This window comes from Protopterus annectens, chromosome 8.part0 (assembly GCF_019279795.1).
Source record: "Protopterus annectens isolate FY-2018-M chromosome 8.part0, PAN1.0, whole genome shotgun sequence".
NCBI classification, from domain to species: Eukaryota; Metazoa; Chordata; order Ceratodontiformes; family Protopteridae; genus Protopterus; species Protopterus annectens.
The window spans coordinates 860,422,910-860,440,024 of NC_056741.1; the positions used below are offsets into that span (position 1 = coordinate 860,422,910).

The 17,115-nt window shown below is 39.9% G+C and overlaps 1 protein-coding gene across 1 annotated transcript in view; it reads left to right on the top strand.

The window, feature by feature from the left end:
* Positions 1–7,868: 7,868 nt before the first annotated feature.
* LOC122809115 (caveolin-2-like) overlaps positions 7,869–17,115 on the top strand; it is an 81,629-nt gene continuing 72,382 nt past the window's right edge. The window contains exon 1 of the mRNA XM_044080364.1: positions 7,869–8,462. Within this exon, the coding sequence (XP_043936299.1) occupies positions 8,310–8,462 (153 nt within the window). The 5' untranslated portion in view covers positions 7,869–8,309. The remainder of the gene's footprint in view (positions 8,463–17,115) is intronic.

The window sequence follows — 17,115 nt, forward strand, 5'->3', positions numbered from 1 at the left end:
GTAATTGTCTTGGAGCATTGTAAAACTCAGATTTCTGCTATGGTGCTTGTGTTAAGTACTGAGTTCTCTAGCTGGAGTACTTGGTGTAGGGATTCTAATCTCACCGTTGTCAACTGGTGTGTATGTGTGTGTGTGTGTGTGTGTGTGTGTGTGTGTGTGTGTGTGTGTGTGTGCGTGTGTGCGTGTGTGCGTGTGTGTGTGTGTATGTTCAGTTGTTTGACATTCAACAGACCATTTTACATCTGTATGTAAGGCACTACTATTACCATAGTCTTCTCACTAGATACCGCTGATGTCATCACTTATAAAGTGTTGCCTGACACTCTGCAAGTCAGACTAGTGTTGTGGTACTTGCATTAAATACTGATTTCTCTAGTTGGTGCACTTAGGTAAGGGTTCTGTTCTCACTGCAGTCAACTGGTGTGTGTGTTTAGGTGTGTTTATTCAGTAGGTTGACATTCAAGAGACCATTTTACAGCAACATGTGGGACACTGCTACTACCATCTTCTTCTTACCAGACTCTGCTGATGTCATAAGTTCTAAAATGTTGTCCTCTCCGACACTATAAAACCAAACTCGTGCTGTGGCCCTTGCATTAAGTACTATACTCTGCAAATAGGTAGAGGCTCTATTCTCACTGAAGTCAACTGTTTATGCATTCAACAATCACTATGGTGAAAATTTTAGAATATGTGAGTTGACATCTATGTCCAACCCTCCTCCCAAAATCTTGTTGTAGCATACAATGATTATGTTATCCTGTGTAACACGCACTCTGACAGTATTCAAGACAAACCTGTGCTGTGGCAGTAAAATTAACTACTGTGTTTGTAAGCTACTTTACCTACACATATAAGTGTTCTAATCTGACAGCAGGCAACATTTGTGCCTATACATACAGCTATCAGTTTTGAGACAATTTAACACAGGGATGTGACTCCACATTCATGCCCCATGCCCTATGCTGCTCTTAACATGTTCTCCTCAGCATAGAACAATGCTATCATACTCCAGAAAGTGCAATGTGACAATGTTACAGTCAGACATATGTGGTGCTGCTACTTTGACATTGCATGGCATTCGTATTCTATACCTAGATAGCCATAAGGTTCAAATCAGGCACAGTTTACTGCTGTCTGTGTGTGGTTGGTGGTACAATATGGTCAATGTATGATCTTTGGAATGGCTCTTCATTTCACTATCACTTGGGATACATTTCACATAGCCCCATACATCCTCCTTTTTCCTCTGGCCACATGACATCCTTCTTGCAGAAAACTGGAGGATGTCCTCATGTCAAATATCCATACATACATCATGAAGCAAAGTCTTTCCATAAGCCTCTGCAAGGCATCTCCAGACCACTGCATGTGTGATGGCCAGTTTTGTCATGGTGTGGTGCACGTCCCATATGGAGAGTGGCAGAATTTAATGCAATCCAACAAATGTACACATATACCCAACATTCTTACTGTCTTCCATAATACAGACATAGTGTTTTTTTATTTACATGGTATAATAATGGCTAGGATTTCATGTGATGTTGGCCATTAGCCTAATAATGTCCTATGACCCTATGAACAGTTACATGTCAATGTTGCCATCATTGATATGCACTACATTGAGTTGTGGATGTACAGTATGGCTACAAGAGGTTATTACAGTCTGTGATGTGAGCTAATATATTGATGGCCATTGCATTACATGCTCCTTCTATAACAGCTGTAGTAATAGGCCCCCTGAGAACTGCTGATATGGTATGATACACTCCTATGTATATTGTTGGTGTATTAGGACATGTGTTGTTGTAGTGGAGTAGATCAACCATCTACACAGTTTACATTCCACCATCACAGTGACATTTGCAGTATGGAACAGGTATGCATGCTGTGACAACCCACCACCGCCAACCAATATGTGACATGGGTATCCCACCTCTGAGCCAGTAATCAAGGAGCCTCAATCCTCACCACTGGCACTTGTGGGGATGCATTCACTGAGAGGATAACAGGTACACACACAATATTTTCAGATGCAGCTCTCTGAATCAAGTGCAATTTCCCATAACAGCATGCAGATACCACAGTCAGTTTGGGGTTGGTTCCTCTTTCTTCAGATCCCCAGTAAGACTCGCAACTGGCACAGCTATACAGCTGAGATCTCAGCTGAGTGACCAAGCCAAGACCTCCAGCACCATCTCTGTCCAACCAGTGCTTTGTGCCCCTGCCCAAGTAGCTGACACACACACCCTTTGAGATTTGATTTCCATGCACGCACACACACACACACACACACACACACACACACACACACACACACACACACACACACACATGCACATGCACACACATGCACACACACACAATCTCACACCTGGGAAAGGCTGATACAGGTTTAATAGCTATGCCCCCTTCTGCCCAGACTACAAAGTAGTTACTACTGCCAGCAGTCACTCCTGCTAGCTACTTTAAGGCCCTTAACAAAGGGTGTCCAATTTTACTGTGTGAAATTAATATTAATACAAATGGTACTTTGACCAAGAGCAAGGTTATTAGTAGTGGCCCACACAGTGTCACCAAATAAATATGCAAGTACTCTCAAAACTTAAATATCTCTACAAAGATCAGCCACAATGAAAGGTTTAAATATATTTAATAATAAATAACAAAATAACAAGACAATACTAAATATATATTCACAGTGACATCAGAGTTCAAAATCACAGGAAATATTTAAAACAATGTTGCAGGACAGGCTCAGACAAATGAAGAAAAATATCTAAACTAAGCTGCACTATATTCCTGGTTGAACCTAAAAGAATTTTACTATTCCCTAGTAACTTAGTAATAGAGCAAGGTAGATGATGTGGTAAATGTTTCTTCTTGTCAGGTCCAAGACAGAATATATAATGTGCTGTCTCACTAAGAGACTTCTCAAAATATTATCTAAAATATTTTTGCTGGGATAGCTTGCAGAATTACATCATTTCTGGTCATCTGACTTCTAGTTCTCATGCAAACCCCCATTGCTGGTAGCTGGCAGTATTTAGCATCTACCTGTAAAAATACCCAGACAAGGGATTTTGCTCAGATCTTTGGCAGGTGCTGGAAGCCATAATACAATTACAATCTTTCATGCTTCCAAAGCAGCAATTAGATCACCCCAGAAACAATACGGAAAGCTTCCTAGTACAGACTTTGTCTTTCTAGCTGCATTAAAACCTGAGAGATAGCCTCTTTATGGTTTAGCTTTTAAAGTAATTTAATTCCAGATATTTTTTTAAAGTTTGCTGGACTGATGATAACCCTCCAGTCTCCTCTTTTAACATATACATTTAAACAGTTACAGTAGTGCATGTACATTTCTGTTCTCTTCCAGTAGGGCACACTGTGGATACATTAAAAGCACAAGTACTTTACAAATACCTTTTCAACACAAACATCTATACAGAGCAGTTTTATATACACATGACATGCAGGCATAATACATTTGCAACACAAGCATCTTATATATATTAGTTTGATATTCACAAATGACATATAATTATTTACAAAATTCCAGCTACCTGTGCTGGCAGTACCTCATTTTGGTCGCACATGTGACTACATACCATTATTAAATGCTCTGTGGCAGACATCAATATAAATTCATGTTGATTACATGAACACACGAGTTTTGTCTCATACACTTGTTGTTATGCTGTGATATACACAACCAATGTCTAACATGCTTTGATACAATTGCAGCCTTGTGGAATTCATTGTATGTGCAGTTGTGTTGTTATACACAAGGATTATTAAGGTGGCCAGCAGCAGCATTGTGTGACTATTAGCATTTATGTCAAGAAATGTTCAGCATGAGCTGCAAACAATTGAGCTGTAATGTGCCCTGATATGAATATGTTCCTGTAGAAGGGTGTACATTAACCTGCATCATTCTGACTGCGGGGCGAGGGGCATCACCTGATGCATGCATGTATATATGGGTTCACTTCTAAATCCTGAAAGCCCAAAATCCTGAAACCCAAAATCCTGAGACCAACATCTTGAAGGTTCAAAATACTAAAAACTCAAAATACTGAATCTCATAAAACTGAAAACACACAGGATACCAACACTTACTATATCCCAGCACAAGTACATACAGAAACAAATAAAAGACAAACCATATTACTCTTCTCCAAGTATAAGCTGGGGGGGGGGGCAAGCCCACCTGCACCCCCATGTGGGAGACTGTGGCCCCCATACTCCCTGTTACTTAAATATATCAATCAAAGATTGCACTTAGTGTTTATCCCCCTGCTTATAGTTGAAGGGTAATATGTTTCTGTATGTACTTGTGCTGGAATATAGTAAGTGTTGGTATCCTGTGTGTTTTCAGTATTATGAGATTCAGTATTTTGAGTTTTCAGTATTTTGAACTTTCAAGATTTTGGTCTCAGGATTTTGGGTTTCAGGATTTGGGGCTTTCAGGAATTAAAAGTGAACCCATACAGACACATCCAGTGAGGCAGACCAATACCTCATCATAGACCTTTTCTGAAAGAACACAGGTAGTACCCCGACTTTGTGCAAAAGACATGTGTGATTTGTTCAGGCTACATCATGTCTATTACATCTGTTCAATGTCCTCAAAAAGGTCATCAAGGGTATGCATGATGACAACACTATCATACTGCATAGCCTGACCTGGCCCAAGCATTTGATACAAATCCACACAGAGGTATTACTGAGACATTGTCACAACTGGCCATAAACACCTATATCACCAAGTGGGTGGAGCACTGAATCACATATGTAACAGATAGTTGAAGTGTGTGATGTGACCTATATCTAGAGTCCACATATCAGGTCAATACTTCAGGTATCTGTGCTAGGCCCTTTCCTGTTCATTATTTAAGTCTCAGATGTCAAGAATGACTTACACATCCTTTGTCCAACCAGTGTTGTGGAGGACTGCAGCTTGTGGACAATCATTAAATCCAAGTATCCAAGTGTGATATTAGTATAATACAGAGTATCAACACGCACAAAGTATTGCTGCCACAGCCATGGAGACACAGGAGATAAAAAAAACATGGGAAAATTTGTTACATTATAAAAGCAAATACACAACCTAATTATAATATAGACAGCACACCCCTATGAGCAGACCAAGTGGTACGTGACCTGTATACTCCAGTAGATGGTAGATGGCACGTCCACCAGTACGTGCTCACAGTGGTGACTATTTTCTTGTATGTAACACAACTCCTGAGTATGTGCAGGAGGACATCCACATGAAAGGGCATTATAGTTCCATAGTTTGCTGCCTTAATCACACCAAAAAAATGTGTACACTGCACCTTTTTCAAGTACTTCACAGCACATCTTCCAGGGATGAGTTACTCAAGTGTACCATATTTGCCACAGTGAGCTCACACACATCTTATAGGCCATACTAAAGTATTTTTTTTTGTTGCATAACATTAGTGGTTGAGGCTGTGGAACCCCCATCAATTTGTTATAAAAGATGCAAGCATGATATGTGTTCCTGTGATGCACACAGGACATACATAGCTGATTGGCAACATTAATGGCATGGATTACATTCGTGACAGTGTGGATTGTGCTATAAATACACACACACACACATATATATATATATATATATATATGTATATACCGTGCACACCTGTCAACTAACCAGGATTGCTCATAATCTCAAATACAGGTATGAGTGCTGCTCCTAACACTAGCAGATGGTAAAGTTTGAGGAAGGTGTGCTTTATTCCCCTTCATAGATTGCTGACAAATCATTAATAGTTGTACAAGTGTGTTCTTGCAAAACCATCTCGGATCACTCACAATCACATATGTTCTGTCAAAGACATGGGAATACTGGTGTTATTAATTTGATATTGTCCATGATTTTGCGTGCTTCTGTCTACTGTTGTCCATTAGCCTGTTACTATACCTTTCAACCTGTTAATGCAAAAAACTTGGACAAAGCTTGACAAAATAGGGGTGCAAATAGGGACATATTTCAAATATTGCTCTTATAAACTTAGAATGTTGCTAGAGTAACAGGATTTGTTTTAATATATATTTTCTGAAGGATTTGAAGTCTGAAACTCAAATGAATGTCATTATTTAGTGACTTCAATCCTGAAATCATCCCAGTGATTTACCAGGAAAAAAGAGGAACAAGCCAAAAATATGAGCCAAAAATCTGAACATTCTGCGAAAATCTGTACAGTTGAGAGGTACTTGGTTGAGACCTGTGTTGAAATTATATTCGTATTCAGGCAAAATATTTTGCACAGCTTCACAAAATGCATCTAACCCCTATTGTATATATCATCCCTGATATATATGTCCTCTCCATTGTTCATGTCAGGATGCTTATATCACAAAGAATCTTCTACATTGATATGTCACCTTGAGTGACAGTCACATAATATACAATAACTGTGCAGTACATACTGCATCATATTGATATGTAGTGTTCACACTACAACTGTCTTCACTGACATGCCCTCATCTGCCGTACATTACCATATTTCACCTGTCCTCTTCCACTGTGTTCATTCCTCCAGTCCATTTGTGTGTCCCTTTTCAATACACACTTCCCCTGACTATTTAGTTATAATGCAGTCTATGTCACCTTCCTGGTTATTTACACAAATTTTATTCAGTATGCCTGAAACAAGTTTCCACAATACTCTGCACTGTATAGACTTTCATGTAATGTGTTGGAACTACATACATTGCTTTATTAATAACCCTGGTAACCATTGTGGCATTCAAAGCAATCCCGCAGACCTAGTTTGCCCGTATGTAAACAGGTTTACATGTCTGCTGGTGTCTGTGTTGCTTTACGCTGTTTCCTAGTAGGCAACACTGTTGCTGGCCACAAAACCTCGCTTGTGTACTTTAAACACAGTGCACAGCATGCATACGTAATTAGCATTGCTGATCACTGTGTAAACAGGTAAACTTCGTGCAGGCTTCGCACTAAGCCTACGCAGAGTTTACTGTATCCCCAGGCAGGTCTAGCTTTACGATATGGGTACATGTTCTGCTTCTGTGCCAGTTAACAACCTAACAAAAGTTCGTACTTGATGCTGCATGAACTGTATATGACTATTTAGGGCCATTCTGTAAATTAATCGCACATCTTAAGACCACAAAGAAAGCATCCTTCTTTCTCCGGGATGACATAAGTTTTTATTGTAATAGCATTCTTCTTGGCTGAGATACATTGGCTGGAGTGACATAAAAGTGCAAATAATGCACAGAAATGTAACATTCCAGTGAAGAAATTTATGTCCAGAACTAGTATCCCTCTGTCCATTATTTTGCTTACCATGTAAACACAATGTTACCATGAATACATTCATTGTCTACTATCTTTCTCATTTAAGATGACAAACATTACTGAGGAAAATGAGCCCTGGGGTTCTATACTATGGAAGAAGCACTGCAACATCATTAGCACGAGAGTGGAGAGTGTTGATGTAGAGTATGATTGCATGCTCTTATTATTACAACTCTCACTCTCATCCCTGCTACACATTATTTAATGACCTGTATATCCTTTCATTCACCTAGATAAGGGTTAACAGACCTGTGCAAGTTGTACAGAACAGTAATAAGTACATTTTGATATGTAACACTTTTTTCTCTAGTACTTGCATAGCTTTTCACACTCTCACTTCCCTACCCTTGCTATATCCCAGAACAACAAGCAAGTTAAATGAAAACCTCTCTGCTGTTTATATCCCTTTCAAACAGTTAATGTCTGCCACATCCAGAAATGTCACCCTATACCTACCTCCCCTCCCCCCTCCACATGGTGACTCTCAGAATAGAACTTGCCTGCCAGATTCCTGCTCTGAGACCAACATTAACAAGAGTAGAAAGAGGGCAATAAGAAGCCAAACTAAATATAATAAACTGGGTGAGAAACTGAATAAAGAAGCACTTTTAGTCTTCAGTGCAGTTTCAGTTATTATACTGTGGCTTTCTTAAGGATAAGAGAAGTGAGTGGACTGATATCAGCTTATCAGAAAGGGACAGAGGAGCAAAGAAACAAAATTAATTGAAAAGTGTATGTGCACCATTTTTGTGCTGCAAATATTTTAACACTCAGATATAAATGCTTAACCTAATAGCAGAAACAAGAATCCAGTGACAGGTGAGAAAAACTGCACAGCTGCTACTGGTGTGGAAGTAACTATTATAAAGGAATTCAGTCAGAGGAACTTAGATCTTCAAGTGACATACCCTCCTGCCACTCTGTGGGTTGATCGGCTTCTCTGCCAAACATGATCAGGGACGATTATATGGTTGAATGCAAAATTGAAACAGAAGATGAGGACCCTAAGGCTGCCAAGAGTGAACTTCCAGATTCTACACCAGTAGAGATACCCCACAATACAGACCCACGGGACCCCCGAGGTATTAACCAACATCTTAAGGTAAGTTTACAGCCGGCATAGCTCTGTGTCCAGAACTAGTATGCACGATTCAAGCTTGGATATTTTGCCATTAGTAAAATATTTTTTTTCAGGAGTGAGGTGGCTGAAATAATCTGCACTTCAATATTTTAGGGCTGGGGAATAAATTATTGTGCTAAAATAGCAGTGGAGTAAAATAGAGATATTGTCTTTTAAAAGGAAAAAAAAGTCAGACTCAAATTTACTGCACATAATGCTAAACAGGTTTAGTCCATGAGGCAATCTCCCATGCAAAGTTCAAAGGATTTATAAGACAATCATTTAAAGAAAGCATTTTAAAAGAGTGAGTGAGGAGGTGGAAAGAGGAATATTTTAATTCTGTCTTTCTAGTGCCCTTTGATTCTAAAGCTAGTATGACCTAGAGACTTGTAACAACTAAGTGCATAGCTCAACACCTATAGAGCTGAGCCTACAAAGCAGTTGAGAACCAAAGACAGGGAGAAAATATCTATTCCTCTTACCTTTCTGCATAATTCAGTGACTCCACCCTGCAGTGCCATCATGAATCTCTGTACCATACATTTTTACACGTAGCTAAAAACAAAAAGTTTACTGAGATGATATGTAAAGTAGCCTGAAATACTGGAAACAAAAGTTAAAGTACAGTCAGAACATCAAAGTGATACTAGAAATGCCTCTAAGCAGTACACAGACTTGTAATTTGTAGATTTCAATGAAATGTCTGATGATACAAGATTTGGAAATGAGACTGACTCTCATGTACTACATCCTAGGTCTTAAGTCCAGATACAATCTGTAAATAACATCACAACTACAGTTCTGGAAAGAAAAACGTTGCCCTTTGCAGATACCATGTCCAAAGGTTTATTAACCACTGCTTCAGTTAAGTAATTCAAAGTGTACTTTCTTATTAACGTATGGCTACAAGAAGATGATCAGTGGGAAAAACAAAGTGATGGTGGCATCGTGTACCGTGTAGCCAATCCCTGCACAGCTAACCATTCACATGTTTTCGTCTCATACCTTCCTCATTCACTCATGAGCAGCTTTTAGCACTGCATCTGACAACAGACTACAGCACTGTTTCTCTTGCAACTACCCACAAAACAGGTATGAGCAATCAAAGTTTACAGCTGTGAAAATATGATATATAGAAAGGCAAGGGTTCAGTTCTCAACAACAACTAAAGAAAACATTTTATCAAACATGCACGTGCCAACACATAGGCACAAAAAGACATACATATTTGTCTTCTTCAGGAACATAGCTTGTACCCCAGATGGGCATTCATACTCCCCTAAGTTATAATTCTTTCTCATTGATCATGTTATTGACACTAACAAATGGTTATAGGTGCACTTACAGTAAACATAATCAAAACATTTGCATTCTAAACTACCAGTATTTGAGAAGTTGGTAAAGAATTGGCATCAGTCCCTTTTTCCCATTTGGTGCACGGGGTTGGTATGACACATCAGCAGTGATCATCATCTAGAGCCAATGTTCACACCGGTGGGTTAGCAAAGAATGTCACTTACAAGTCCAGTAATAAATATTCTGTAATCAAATTAAGTACTTCAGTATTTTAACTTATACAATAATTAGCCTGCACTGGCAGTGCCATATTGTTCTTCTCTGGGGCCTCTGCCTTTTGTAGTACTAATTCATAATGTGGCCATTTTTCTTTTCTGTGGCCTGTACCTTTTGTATTAATACTTCGTAATGTGACCACATGTACATTGGTGTGCCATTTACAAACATCAGCTCATGTTTAATGGAGTTCATTTTATTTTTATTTAATTTTGTATTTGTTTAACAGGGTAGTAGTGTACTGATTAGAAATAACTATTTGAGGGTTCTGCTGTTTGAATTCCATATGGCTATATAAATCTCCTTGTCTCACCTCTTTATTTCCTCTCCAATTCTACTTATTACTCTTATCCACAAACATTGCACTATGCCCAAGTCATTACCCATTTTCTCTTCTGTTATGTGATCTTTCAGCTTTTTAGGTCTCTATTATACACTATCTCCATGCTGAGTTCAGCATTTTGGTAACCCTGCACTCCATGCATGTTATGTGCCTAATTTTCCATTTATCACTATGGCCTGCAGAACTGTGCACAGTATTAATGATGTGGTCTTACCAAGTGCATTCTGCATTTGGGGGATGAACTTGAAATATTTCCTCTCCATTTTTCACACTAAACTCCGAGCATCTTATTGGCTTTTTCTACTGCCTTTCATAGTTCAACTAATGGATAATTTCCATTGCATTCTCATTTACAACAATCAACTGACTCCTACAGCAACCATGTGAACAGTCACTATCATCCACAGAGTTTACTAGGGAATGGGTGCATTGGAAGCAGATAATTACTTGTCTATCCAGCCTTCCCTGTTCTGCTTAAGACCACTTCAATGAAAATTTAATTTTTGTGTGTGTTCCTTCTTCAAAAGTGCATAACCTCCTGTCAGGTCCATGAAGTAGAACAATAAATTTCCAACTATGACCTAGATGAACCAGATTTGATTACCAGCCTGAGAGATGGAACAAACCAAGGACAGTGAGATGGAGTGTCCAATGCTGGCTTGCCCATCCTATGCAGAGGTAGAGGGTCCAGTCTGCTGCAATAGTGACTTTTATAATGAAGAGGAGGTACAGGATGTGGCACATGACTGAGGCCCTACACTTGGCTGATAGGCAGTAGGCTACCAGGGTATTACATGCGACAGTCTGTTGCAATAGTGACTTTTATAATGAAGAGGAGGTACAGGATGTGGCACATGACTGAGGCCCTACACTTGGCTGATAGGCAGTAGGCTACCAGGGTATTACATGCGGGAACATGCAAAATGAAATAGACAGGGGAAGCATACAATGGCCAGGGAGGGCATAGCAGGCCTTCTCACCAGTGAGTGTGCACATTGGCTATCTAACAGAAAACCGTGATGACTGGGTGATTCCTGCAGTTGTATCCCATTTTTAGGGGGAACAAAGAAATAATATAGTATATGTGGAAAAGAATATGTTGGTGTCAGGAAAATTAAGCAAGGCATTTTAATTAGGATAATTTAAAAAGTATCTTACACCTCAGAATGCATTTCATTCCATACTTTGTGCAGATATAAAACAGCAAATGTTCAAGTCATACATATTGTTTAAAGCATATATCACATCTTGATGAGGAACATCAGAAGGTATACAAGCAACACAAGTACTAATTATGTACAAGTAGCATATAGACTGTCAGCATAAAGTAACCAATGAAACTACAAGTAGAGAGCCAGTCCTGTATATGGCATACAGATTTGAATGAGACACATTTCACCGCGTGTCCTAAACTAAAACTAGTTGCCAAGAACTAGGTGATCGATGCATGCAGTGTTGCCCAACTGCTGCACAAAGAGTAGCATGAGTTGCCTGAAAAGTGATGCCTAGAGGTGATATGTCAGGTGCTTCAGACAGCTTAGAGCTGTGGGTAGTATTAATAAGAACAAATAGTGAGTGGCTACTCAGCTGAGTTAGAGTTAGCGGAACTCTTACACTGGGTAGCTGTAGCTTTAGGGATGACGGTAAGGTGATGCACAAGATGGCAAAGTCAAGTCAAAGTCAGAGTATACTTTATTGTCATTCAGACCCATACCACAGTGCCGACTAAATGTAATTTCGTTGCTTCGAGCTCTATGTGCAGACATCATCTTCTTTCAGCTGTTCCCATTAGGGGTCGCCACAGCGGATCATCTGTTTCCATTTTTTCCTGTCCTCTGCATCTTGCTCTGTCACACCAACCACCTGCATGTGCTCTCTCACCACATCCATAAACTTGTCTTAGGCCTTCCTCTTTTCCTGTTACCTGGTAGCTTCATCCTTAGTATCTTTTTCCCAATATACTCAGCATCCATCTTCAGCACATGACCAAACCAACGTAATCTTGCCTCTCTGGCTTTGTCTCCAAACCTTCCAACATGGGCTGACCCTCTAATATAATTATTCTTAATCCTGTCCACCCTCGTCACACCCAGTACAAATCTTAACATCTTTAACTCTGCCACATCCAGCTCAAACTCCTGTCTTTTTGTCAATGCCACTGTCTCCAACCCATATAACATAGCTGGTCTCACTACCCTCTTGTAGACCTTCCCTTTCACTCTTACTGGTACTCGTCTGTCACAAATCACTCCTGACACTCTTCTCCACCCACTCCATCCTGCCTGTACTCACTTCCTCATCTCTCTTCCACACTCACCGTTACTCTGAACTATTGATCCCAAGTATTTAAACTCATCCACCTTCGCCACCTCTACTCCTTGCATCCTCACCATTCCTCTATCCTACCTCTCATTCACACACATATATTCTGTCTTAGTCCTGCTGACCTTCATTCCTCTTCTCTCTAGAGCATATCTCCACCTCTCTAGGGTCTCCTCCACCTTTTCCCTACTCTCACTACAGATCACAATGTCATCTGTAAACATCATAGTCCATGGGGACTCCTGTCTGATCTCGTCTGTCAACCTGTCCATCACCATTACAAACAAGAAAGGGCTCAGAGCTGATCCTTGATGTAACCCCACCTCCACCTTAAACACATCTGTCACTCCCACTGCAGACCTCACCGCTGTCATGCTACCATTGTACATATCCTGTACCACTCTTACATACTTCTCTGACACTCCCAACTTCCTCATACAATACCACAACTCCTCTCTATGCACCCTGTCATATGATTTCTCTAAGTCTACAAAAACAAAATGCAACTCCTTCTGACCTTCTCTGTACTTCTCCATCGACACTCTCAGAGCAAACACCGCATCTGTAGTGCTCTTTCCCGGCATGAAACCATACTGCTGATTACTAATCATCACGTCCCTTCTTAACCTAGCTTCCACTACTCTTTCCCATAACTTCATGCTGTGACTGATCAATTTAATCCCTCTGTAGTTACTACAGCTCTGCACATCACCCTTATTCTTAAAAATCGGTACCAAAACACTTTTTCTCCATTCCTTAGGCATCCTCTCACTTTCCAAGATTTCATTAAACAATCTTGTTAAAAACTCCACTGCCATTTCACCTAAACATCTCCATGCTTCCACAGGTATGTCATCTGGACCAGTGCAGATAATACATATAAATATAACAGATATAAATAAAAAGATAACATGACATTAGGACATAATTACATTTTTGAATCTCTGTCTATTAAATAGTAGTGTTATAATAGGAACAGAATGTGACTGATTTATAGCTGATTGTGACAGTTAAAATTAACAAATGGTTAGAAGACTGGAATGGAATGAATACAGTAATTGCAAAAAGTGAACATCTGGTGATGTGAGTGACGTATTAGGGGAAAAAAGCATTGTACAGGGAATGTATTGTATATAATAATGCAATATCAGTTGTTGCACTTAATGTGGTAAAACACAAGCATCTGATATAGGGCTAGCTGTACACAACTAGCTCTAAAACCAAGTCTCAATGAAAGGTGAGAGAAGAAATCAAACGTTGGGGGGGTGCATGTCATTTTATCCCACAATCACCCACCTACTATTATATTCTAACTTGGAGGTTACACTAGCTCAGTGTTGGGGGGATGGACTTGGTTCACAGGAAAGCAAATGATGTCCTCTTTCCCAAGGAACAGTAACCTCAGAGTTAGAATATTAGGGGGTACAGACCCTTAACATGAGGGTTCAGGCAGTCTTGCCTCCTGAAAAAAATCCATGGCACTATATATTTGTTCCATTCAGGGAGCTGTGTTTGTCCATCTGGGTTGATCCAGCTTTATTTGGCCTAATGTGTTCCATCCATATTTAGTATAGCATATTTACTTAATGCTTTATTAGTTTCACTTGACGTTTTCTCTGCACAGAGTGGAAGACTTCTCTAAATGCAGATGTGGAGACTGAATTCCAGATGTTAATCATTATCATTATATGACTGCATCTACATGTTACTGTATGACCACGTCTTGCAGCAGGTGGCAGTTTATGGATTTTAACTGCCTTTGGGGCATTTACCATACAATCCAAGTCTTCAGTTGTGGACATCTTGATTCATAGGCGAGTACAAGGCAGTCAATCTCCAAGCCATTGCAAACCTAGCCAGTAAAACATTCACTTCATGTGCCACAATGACAGACAGGATTTAATTTTGTTTTCAACCTACAATGAGCTGTGATACTGTAGAATGGGGCAGTGATGTGTTCTTTTTTAAGTTTTATAAACTTTTTGAACAACCAAACACAATAATAATTAAATACAAATGATTTACAACGGTGTCTTGTTATATTTTCAGTACATTTTAACAATATATTCAGCCTTTTGATCACAATGATCATACCCAAGATTCAGAAACATGTCTTCTATAAATCATGCAAAGGCAACAGTAGAGATGCTGAGGTGTGTGATGCGGCCGGAAGACAATTATCAATAAATTAGCAGGAATCTCGAAGCCTTAACAACTGCTCACACAAATGACAGGATCAGTGGTCAGGGAGTGATTCTTGCAACTGTAGCCAAGAATGCTAAGCAGACATGTAGCAAACAAGTAGCGTATATGTGCAGATGTGGGTGCACATGTGCTACAGAGTTATGCAATGAGAATGACTTGAAGCTGTGCTGTGGCCCTTAGTAGTGTTTATATATGGTTTTATTGCCTTAAAAGGGAGGAAGTGGGTGTAGAGGAAAGCAGGAATACACATAGATCTAGCAGAAGGACATAGCACAAAGGAAGAGGAAAGGTAAGAGTGGGACCAAGGAGAAGCAAGGAAGGAAGGAAGAAGGAAGGAAGGAAGGAAGGAAGGAAGGAAGGAAGGATGGAAGGAAGGAAGGAAGGAAGGAAGGAAGGAAGGAAGGAAGGAAGGACATGCTTTTTTTTCTTATCTTTTTGTACCAATTGCAGTAATCTTTTGGCAGTTTATCGCTCCTGCTCATACTGCACTTATATCTTAACCTCTTACTTTTCCTCTTTCTCTCACACTCTACCACTAACAACAATTCATCTTCTGTCAATTTATCTTCCCGCTCATTTCCATAACCTCTCTTTTCATATCTCTAATTTTTTTAAGCTACATTCTACTTGTCTGTAAATTATTACTAAACTCAAAAACACCCTAGTGTGAACTTTTCCCTGCAGCCATTATGCTTTTAATACATTAATACATTAATTGTTAGTGCATGTTATTTCTTAATCCAATTTATGTTAATTTCTCTTTTTTTGTGTGTTAAAATGCTATGTTGATGTAAGAAATATTTAAAAGTCTGATAAATAAGCTTATGTACAGATGTTTTTACCCTGCAATTATAAATGTACATGTATAACTTAAATGTGGAGGTTTTCTCCCCGGGCCTCCTCTGAAAATGGGTTTTACCCAGTCAGACTTTTCCTGGTCAGGGACAAATAAATAAATGAATTAATGAAAAAGTGAAATGGTAACTGGGAGGGATGTAAATGCAGAGATGAAAGGAGAGTAGAGGTACTGAAGCAGGGGCATACAGGCATAAAAGACAAAGACCAACAGATGAGGTGCTGCCACAAAGATGGGGGTTGACACTGGAAGCACTGACATAACAGACAGAGGAAGAAATGGACAACACACAGGGAAGGGAGGTGACATACAAGAAAGGGAAATACCAGAATTGGAGATAGGGTAGGTATCCTGCTCCTGCTACCACACTATCTGGCCTAGATCTTGAAAAAGGTTACACAACCACCATGACTGCCATCTCTACTGGGAACTGCCTGATGTGATAGTGATGGTAACGCCAGGCAACAATGCAGCTATTAAAACTGCATGAGGATCTTCTCCAGGTGGCCAGTATGACCATCAAGCTGCTGGCCCATCAATTCATCTAACACTTTTGCCATGTCCCTCCTGGTGATGAATTTTAATCCCCTAGCTGTGCTACTAGAGGGAACAATAACACTCCCCTCCGGCGAATGACCACCAAAATCCATCAGTTAAGCCCTTAGGTTACTTTGCTGCACTTGATATAGATGCAGGTCTACAGCCAAATTGATTGCTGGCAGAAGAAGGTTGAAGCTGATGGTGGGATGTTGACCTGTACCCCTATGGCATAGTTATAGCAGATGCTACAGAAAAGGGTAACATAAATGGATAAAAATGAAGCAAATGACATACAATAAAATAGAAAAAAGGAGAATAATTACAAAGAGACAGAGGGGAAGGGAGGAAGGTGAAACGAAAAACAAATGGCATTAGCATTATTACTGTTTAGGAAAAACAAACAAGTAACTAAAGCAGTTGTATGCAAAGCGAGGATATTATCAACAGGGGAATATGGCAGACTGAAGCATGGGCAGCATACTGCCAAGGGCCCCAGCCTCACCACCCAACAAAGACCCCAATCCAGCATCCCCATGACTCTCCACATGCCCCCCAAGGCCCCCTTCCCTAGCCCTCCTACAAATACACACCCTAAACCTCTCCAGGACCCACCCTAACAACTCCCATGGACCTCCAACCCAACACTCCTCCATGGCCCACTTATACACAGATGGGTCAGTGTGCACAGTGTAGGAATGTGGTAACCATCCTGCATATCAGACACCATAAGACAATATGTATGCAGTTCAGGAAAACAGTGCTGGTCATCTCCCTACAAAAAAGTACAGTGTGCATAC